The 8,658-nt window shown below is 34.3% G+C and overlaps 1 protein-coding gene across 3 annotated transcripts; it reads left to right on the top strand.

The window, feature by feature from the left end:
- Window positions 1-1,084: 1,084 nt before the first annotated feature.
- On the top strand, window positions 1,085-8,325 carry LOC120115767. 3 transcript variants are annotated; one of them, XM_039136374.1, is made up of 16 exons: window positions 1,085-1,255; window positions 1,352-1,435; window positions 1,601-1,674; window positions 1,768-1,801; window positions 1,914-1,972; window positions 2,435-2,549; window positions 2,664-2,701; window positions 3,221-3,318; window positions 3,474-3,529; window positions 4,409-4,667; window positions 4,792-4,904; window positions 5,465-5,521; window positions 6,273-6,338; window positions 7,009-7,083; window positions 7,842-7,912; window positions 8,101-8,325. In XM_039136374.1, the coding sequence occupies exons 1-15, from the start codon at window positions 1,100-1,102 to the stop codon at window positions 7,899-7,901; spliced, it is 1,344 nt and encodes a 447-aa protein (XP_038992305.1). In that variant the 5' UTR covers window positions 1,085-1,099; the 3' UTR covers window positions 7,902-7,912; window positions 8,101-8,325. The 3 variants fall into 3 exon arrangements, with proteins under 3 accessions (XP_038992305.1, XP_038992306.1, XP_038992307.1); XM_039136375.1 differs by having other exon boundaries at window positions 7,842-7,934; window positions 8,105-8,325; XM_039136376.1 differs by lacking the exon at window positions 5,465-5,521.
- Window positions 8,326-8,658: the final 333 nt, after the last annotated feature.

Raw genomic sequence — 8,658 nt, 5'->3', positions numbered from 1 at the left:
CCATCTTTCGGGTGTACAGGATTTGGAGAGTCGTGCTAACTTCTGGGGGTCATTCGTCTATTATAGCGATTACACGCATCAGGTCAAATTCTCTTTTAAGACAGTGATTAATATCACGACACAATTATCATTTTGTTTACTTATTTTATTAATTTCTAGTCAGTGTCAACGCCTCGTTTTACAGCAATCAATTTTATTAGAATTTATCTATTTAAATATTTTATTTTAGTAAAATAATAATTTCATTTGTAATAATATTTATCTCTGTATATTGTTGCCTTAACTATTCATGCTCTTGTACATCAGGCTATCACTAATCGCTTAGTGTTATATTTTGCTTATGGGTGTCTTCGATATATATATATATATATATGATGTTCTACATGATATCTTTTATGACTAATGCAATCTATATACCTACTTAAAAAATATATATATAAGTTAGATGTTCTTTCTGTAACGTGAGTAAAAGAATCAAGTATTCATCAATGATCACTTTCTGTAACTGAAAAATTAGAAATTAAATAATTTTTTTACTGTGCTCATCTCAATTGATTTGGTTTCCGTATTTAGGTTAATAGAGATATAAGAGGTTGGAAGAACTCATTGTGTCGCAGTCTTTAAAGACGGGGCAAATTATTCTCAGAGATTTTTCGATCGTTATGTATTTTGCTTTTTCGTTGGTTAAATTTTAATCTTCATCCTCCCAAACTAAGCAATATTAGTAGTTGGTTAAAGGAGGTTAACATGGTTTCCAACTCAGAGACCTAAACGTGCCGCATCAGATTTTTGTAATTAGTGTAATGGTTGTCATCAGTTGAGTGGTCAATTTGTACAGAACGATAATGTTAATGACTTTTTTTTATATATAGTTTGAAACTCTAGTGCTGAAAGTAGAAATTTCCTCATACTTTATTGACCGTTTATGTAGTTTACCCTTAATAAAACAGGGAGAAGTTGTTTGCTGAAGTGGCGAAGATGGACACGGCGTTAGCCGACGGGGCGAATTTTGAGTCGATGGAAGGGTATTGAAATTGTAGGTATAAATTATCATTGAAATCTAAAAGAAAGAGAGAGAGAGAGAGAGAGAGAGAGAGAGATGAACAACTTCAAGGGCAAGGAAGTTGCAGAGCGTACAAGAGCTAACCACAATTTCAGTGGTGAAGACGATGACGACGGCAAGATTACCGGTCTCTCTTTTCCCTCAGTCAAATCCAGTCCTCGTAACGCTTCCTCCAAATACGACTTCGTCAAGGTTCTATTTCTCACTCTCTAAATCCCGTTTAAATTAATTAATTTTAAATAAAATCTTCCGATTTTCATATATGTTATCTTTTCTTTTTAATTTTAGGTGAAAGTCTGGTTGGGTGATAACGCAGATCACTATTATGTTTTATCCAGGTTCTTGCTTAGCAGAATGTTAACTGTCACAAAGGTCTCAATGTCATTCTTTTTCTTTACAAGTTCTAAATAATTTTCTTAGAATATGCTTGCTTAAATTTCTTTATTTTCTTCACTGTTTTATTATATATATGTTTTTTACTAGAATGCGTTTTGGTTTATTTATTCTATGTTTATCTTTATAACATGGCGGTTTCAGATTCCGAATCATGTAGCTATTAAAATTGCCCTCGAGCTTAAGAAGCTGCTTATAGACAACAGCCTTTTGGATGTGTATGATTTCTTTCTCTTTCTCTTTCTCTTGGTTTTAGTTTCAATCTGGGACTTATATCATTTGTTCCAAATTTTCTATTCTTTAATTCACAGTTCGCAAACTGATTTGGAAGCTAATCTTTTTAAGGTATTTGATCATAACATTTGTGAATTTGCCGTATGGATGAAAAAGTAGAGCATTTTCTGACTTATTGGAGATCGTTATTTTTTTGATCGCTCTAATCAAACTCTTTGTGCAGCTAATGGAGCGGCGAGGTTATGGGGAAGAGTATATAAACCGGTACAGAATGATGACCAGGTCAGTTAGCTTTTCAAGCTGATGCCAAACAATTTTATGGTGCTATGGTGGGGATTAAATTTTCATTTTCAACTTAATTGCATGTTTAGTGAATCAAAGCTAATTGAGCTAAAATAACTGTACTAACTGTGTGATAATGGTGGTCACTTCCTTTTGTATAAGATTTCCCCCCTTTGCGTAACTATCTTCCTGTTGTTTGCTACATTATTTTACTCGTATTTCTGGTCTAGGTCCGATTCACATTTTCACATTAACTTGATGATTGCTGTTTTCACCCTAACTTGATGATCGTAAAGACAAAAGTAATATTGGCATAGGTTTAAGTTGGATTATGTGTGGAATTTTTCTTATCGACTCATTACTTGCTCTTGAGTCTTGTCATGAAGTAGCAAACCAGAAATATGTAAGGAACTTCTTATCGTTGCTTCATTTTCTAATACTGTTCTTGTTTCCTAATTTCAGATTTCACCATCAAAGGGTTCCTTTGGTGATTCTTGTTTGTGGGACAGCCTGTGTTGGGAAGTCTACAATAGCTACACAACTCGCGCAGAGGCTCAACTTGCCAAATGTCTTACAGGTTCAGCATTCTGTTTTTTCTACTGAAATTTTAATATTTTCTTCATATTCGTTGGTTAAATTTGTCTATTATTTTTTCTAGTATATTTTACATTTCTGTTTTGACCTGTAACAGACAGATATGGTTTATGAATTGCTACGCACAGCAACCGAGTACGTCCAGAATCTATTTGTTTTCTTCTCTTCTTAAATTATACAGCTTTCTGTTCCAATGTAGAAATTTTCTGATTATGTCAATCCAGTGCAACAAAATAAATAAAATGATGGTTGCTGGTTCTGGCTTCAACCAAAGGAGAACTTCTGGGATAGTCAGTAATAGTTTGGATTTTTCTATATGTGGAAGGAAGATGTTGATTTTGTATTTAGAACGGGTCTTTTTAGTTTTCCAATTTGATTAGTGTCACCTCAGCTATGTATTTGACTGCAAGATAAGAAGTTAATTTCACTAATTGCTTGCTATTTCAGTAAATTTAGAAGAAAAGGAACTACCTAAAATTAAATAATGCATTGGATTTACAAATTTATTATCATTGTTTTCAGATTATTGTCACTCTCAATCCATGCGTTTGAAAATGTTGATTGTCTGCGGTAGACAGTTCATCTTCTGTAGCTGAGTTACCTGACATCCCTTTAACAGATTGTAAAAAAATGCTTATCTCTTATTTGTTTCAGTGCACCATTGGGATCCACTCCTGTATGGGAACGGGATTTCATCTCCTCTGAGGAGTTAATTACAGAATTTTGTCGAGAATGCAGGGTAGTTCGTAAAGGTAGTTTCTAAAATTTCCATTTAGCTATGAGGAACTTCTTCCTCTCATAAATGTAAAAGCAAGAATTGCCTAGGGACATATAAAACCTGAATAGCATGTTATTGTTTTCTTAAGGTATATTCGTCATTAATTTTATTCTGTTTTTTTTCCCTTAGGGTTGAATGGGGATCTAAAAAAAGCAATGAAAGATGGAAAACCAATTATAATTGAGGTGAGACATGATTGCTGATTACTTTCTTTTGCTGATATCCCCATCCTCCATCCTTGTTACGTCCAGAAAATTGTTTTCCCTCTCACTCCCCCCTCACTTTTTAATCTTTGCAGCGAATACTGCTCCATTTCACCTTTATGTACTCAAGAATTAACACTGTGATATGTGGATGCTTGTAGAGTACAGTATGTTTTGATTGTTTTTGGGTTTTTAATTATTTCTTTGCATTAATTAATTTGCTTTAATAAGAATTGGTGCCATCTTGGAAATGCAATTAAACAGTTCCTCAAGGCTATATAATTTGTTTGGGAATTTGTCTCTGGTATTGTCTGTTTTTTTAGCATTGGTCATGAAAGGGTGCTGCATCTTGCACATTAGAATAAGCAGAGTCTAGCTGAACATGAGCTTCTTTCTGTGATTGAATAGATTGTACGCATGGACATATTCAGTACTTGTTTCTATTTTATTTTCAGCTATTTTGGCTCAATTTGAAGTTCCATGCTTAAATTTCTCTAGATCTTTTTGGATATTCTTGTTGGTGATTTGACGAATGTAATAGTTAAAATAACATGATTTAGCCATAGTGGGTTTTAGTTGAGCATGGCTATGCCTTTGAAACACACGTGTGACAATGTGATATTACATAGGCATGAAGTTTGATCTTCTACCATGTTACCCTGCAGATTGTTGTTATTTCTAGATTTTTTGTTCTACTTTTACAGATGTTATTCTTTTTGGCCGCAAACATTGATGAAAATCATCTTAAGTTTCTCTACCTGTTCATTGCATGAGATTGAGAAGTATTGGCTTTTCGATGCCACTTTAACACATGTCACATTGAAGTTAGTGGGTTTTCATTGTTTCTTATGACAATAACAGGGAATACATTTGGATCCAAGCATTTATTTAATGGATGATGAGCATAAAACTACAACCTCTGTGACTGAAGGGCATCAACCAACCTCACAGTCTGTGGCATCGGACAGTAATTCTGCAGTGCAAGTGGAAGATAATACATCTGAAAGTAATGCGGAAAATAGCCAAAACCATCTTGTGCATTGTGCATCTGCTGATCAGGTGAACAAAGTCTCGGAATCTTTAGAGTCCATTGCTCTAGCAACTGCTTCTGAGAATAAAGGTAGATTTCTGCTCTTAACTCATTATTTGATATGGCATCTAGTTTTGTTTTGTGTATGCGTTCAGTATTAGTCCAAGTGAGTGTGCAATATGACAGTTAATTAATGGTTTTTGTGTTCATGCAGGTGAAACTGTTAAGGCTGCAGAAGTAAATGGAAGTACCACTAGAAAAGAAAAACCTGGCCCTGAACCAATAATAATACCCATAGTTCTGAAGATGGCTGAATTTGATCATAAGGTATGGTTGCTTTCTCTGTTCACTTTTGTATATCTTTAACAGTGAAGTATGTGAGAGGCTTGTTGGTGAGTGTAAATTTGATTTGGTTAATAATGTGGCACACTTTGCTAAACTTAGCATATGGAGGAGACACTAATCCTAATTCACATTTGGCAAAGCTGCAAATATTGGTGCTGTTTTCATGTCCGTTTCTTGATCTCTCTTTTGATGAAACCTTTATTTGTATAGATAGAAAAGCCCTCTAAGGATCTTGAACTAAACATTATGGATGATTCATTCAGTCCACTATTCTTGCGTGTGATATCATTTGTTGATTAGGCTATTCTGAACATAGATTTATAAAAAGATGGGTTCTTTTAATGTTCTATCCAGGCATAAATTGCAATGACACTGCTGCATTTTGTTCTTGATTTTAGAAAGATGTAATCATGTTCGTGCAAAGTTATTCTTAATGGTATGAAGGTGGCTCTCTTTAGTCAGGACTATCTCAATTGTTCCCTTTTAACGTCTCTCTTCTCACTTCTATATGATTTTCTAAGTTATAACCATACTGTATGCAGGCATTGCTGGAAGAGAGGATAACTACCCGGACATTAAGTGGTAAATGTCTAGTCCAGGTATTAATAACATTTCTGGGTTCTCATTCCATATAAACTATTGCTAACACTGAAGTTGAACTAGGTATCATCATGGAAGAAAAACAATACAATTTGACAAAAATCTTAGTAGGGGAACTGCATGGTATTGAAAGAATCTTTAATTGGATAGCTGGGTTAATATGAAGTTCTCTTTCTCAATCTGGAATGATAACAGTTGTCCTCTAACCAAGGACTATGATTAAGTACTGAGTTATACAGTATGATTCTATGAACATGGAGTAAACAATGGCATCATTTGGTGTTTGAAAAGTGGACCCTTGGAAAATTCAAGAAGTCATATTCATGTGCTTTCTTTAAGTAGTTTTCTTAAAGCCTTAACTCTAGCTTGCCTGGAGCATTGTGGCATATGAAGTCATGAGTTGCCTTGTGTAAGTAGTGGCAGTTTTTCACTCCAGTATGAAAACAATTACATGAATTTTTAGCACATGGTAAATTTTTCCAGAATTCTCTTAAGCCGGAGAGGTGTTCTGGTGTGAGATGACGCCTTCCAACCATGTCCATGTGTGCAAAACTTTTTCATCGTTGTTTCTGGTCAAAAGTGGGCATGGTGGTACCTTGGCTTTTCCTTTTGCCTCTCTCCGTACCTTTTCTTTAATTAATGTTTTCATTGTTTATTCCTTTGGTAAAATGTTTACTCAATCGACTTTCCTATTTCACTATTTGATGAATTTGTAACAATAAGTTTTCATTCTGTTATTTCTTATTGCAGGATACAGATAAGCTGATAACCAACTTGAAGACCATTCAAGATTATCTTTGCTCTTTTGAGTCACAGGTATGTCATTTCATGCCTGTTTCTTTGATTGTCAGGCTGTAACATTTATGCAGACTTAATATGGAATATATCTATTTAGCATTATAACATCATATTAAGGTATGTTAGTTTTAATGAAAAATCAGATTTAGTTGGGGAGGAGCATAACCATTGTATGCATCATATTTTGGGAAACCATTCTGTTAGATTGATGGCAAAGAAAGTGGGTTTCGTCTAAAATGTCCCTTGGTATAAAGGGAGTTTCTTGATTGTCTCATCATATTAAGTGTTTTCCTGGATGTGTCTTATGTAATTTCAGGTGTTGAATAAATTTCTAAGGCACTCTTTTCCTCCTTCCACTGATTAAGGAGCTTGGTTATAAGCTCCTATAATCAAGAAGGGGTTTTTAATGAGGCCTACAATTCTTATCAAAAAAAACAATATGATGTTTTAATGCTTTGAATTCTTATATGTTGGATTGCCCTGTCATTTTAGGTTTTTTAAAATTTTAGTATGATGTGAAGAGTGTGCAATAATGAGCCACCTTACTTTTTAGAGGAAGCAAACCAACAGGCATTTTCTACTCCCACTGAATTTTAGAAGCTTATTTTGACTCAACACTGAGGTCCTCTGGAAATGTTAGTGTTTGAACTTTTTGCTGATTTTCATGCATTTTTGTCCCTGGGAACAGGGTTTAACAGTTGTCAATGTATCAGCAACCACATTTCCACAGACATTGGATTGGTTGCATGGGTACCTTCTTCAGGTATTACACGTTATCTCATTGTTAACAGTAATAGCCACAACTGATGTGCCGCATGATGGTTTCTTCAATGATTTTCCAAGTTGCAGTCTAACATAGTATCGATACTTTAGTTTTGTTTTTACTTGGCTCTAAATTCAAATGATGCTTTTAGTCGGAAAATGAAACAAACTTGAAACTTGTTTCTCCAGTTCAGCTTTGAAAATAGATTAAAACTTGCTTTCTCTTATTTTTATTGACAGTAAGCTTAGATTGTGCAAAAAATTCGTAAATAGTAGATTTTGCATCAGGTTTTGTAATGTGAAAACACAGTGCAGGCATTTAGGCAAGAGTTTTGGTATCATTAAAACTTGAAACAAGAAGGAAGTATATGGCAATTGTCATTCTCTTAAGTTTGTGACAATGTAAAACAACCATTCAAAATGACAGGCTATAAAGCGTTTTTAATATCCATAAACTTCACTAGGAGTTTGGTAATAAGTTAAATACCTGAAGAAGCAGTTGATATTAAGTATCGGCCACCATAACTTATGTTTTCTGATGTATTTTACTCGTTTCCCCACCTCATGGTGACCCTTTTTGTAGTATTTGATATTTAGCTTTCTACCAAACTTGCATGTCTGTTAACAAGCATCCACTAGCATAGCTTGTCATACAGTATCTTGAAATACTGTCATAAAATTTCAGCATGAGGTGTCTTTCTATATTCTTTTATCAGCATAAACTAATGTGCTCTACTCTCTTAATAATCCTTTCTCTAGCGCATCGAGCAAGGCATTTCCTCGGCATCTAATGAACACAGTAGTTCAGCTGAAAAATAGTTGACGGGCTGCCATTAGCCTGAGCAGGTAGAGGTAAGAATGCGGCCTTCAATACTTTTCATACTTGTGTTTGTGTACCATAGGTGTGGAAGATAGAGAATCCAACTATCCTCAGCACGTTCCTTGATTTGCTTTTTAGGTAGTTTTTACCATGGTTTGGGTTTAAATCTGGTGATATCTATATAATGTTATCTGTTTTTCAGGGCTGAATGAAGGGAGAAGATAATACATTTGTTGGAAGAAACTACATGGATTAAGCTGTTGAACTTTATGCGATGAATTTTAGGAAATCAAATTAAAGCAAAGATTCTTGCAAATAATTAGCTGAAATGTGTATTGGATGATGTGGTGTTGGAGAAGATTGGTGTCCCTCACAACAATTTTTATCGCAAGAGAACCACTTATCGTTTTACAACCTCTTTTGGCAAAGCCTGTGTATTCTACCTCTTTCAACACTTTTAAAAGGTCAAATAAATTTCACCATTTTCAGAATTTGATCCATCATAATAATTTACAGAATTAGTTCAATTGTTGTTAAATACATTAAACTGAATTGTTGACTTTTGCTATTGTGGTGTTTTTAAATTATAAAACCATTTATTTTTGTTGACTTTTTTACATATAAATTGTTGATATGTTTAATAGATTGATTTATTTAGTTTTTGTATGGTAGAAGGATTAAATTTGTCGATGGTTAAGAGATGACATGAAGGAACTCAGTTCATGAGTGAGTCCCATTTACAATTCTCCTAGGCAT

Source organism: Hibiscus syriacus, unplaced genomic scaffold (assembly GCF_006381635.1).
Source record: "Hibiscus syriacus cultivar Baekdansim isolate YM2019G1 unplaced genomic scaffold, ASM638163v2 tig00110271_pilon, whole genome shotgun sequence".
In the NCBI taxonomy this organism is placed as follows: Eukaryota; Viridiplantae; Streptophyta; class Magnoliopsida; order Malvales; family Malvaceae; genus Hibiscus; species Hibiscus syriacus.
This window is presented reverse-complemented; position numbering and strand designations above follow the sequence as displayed.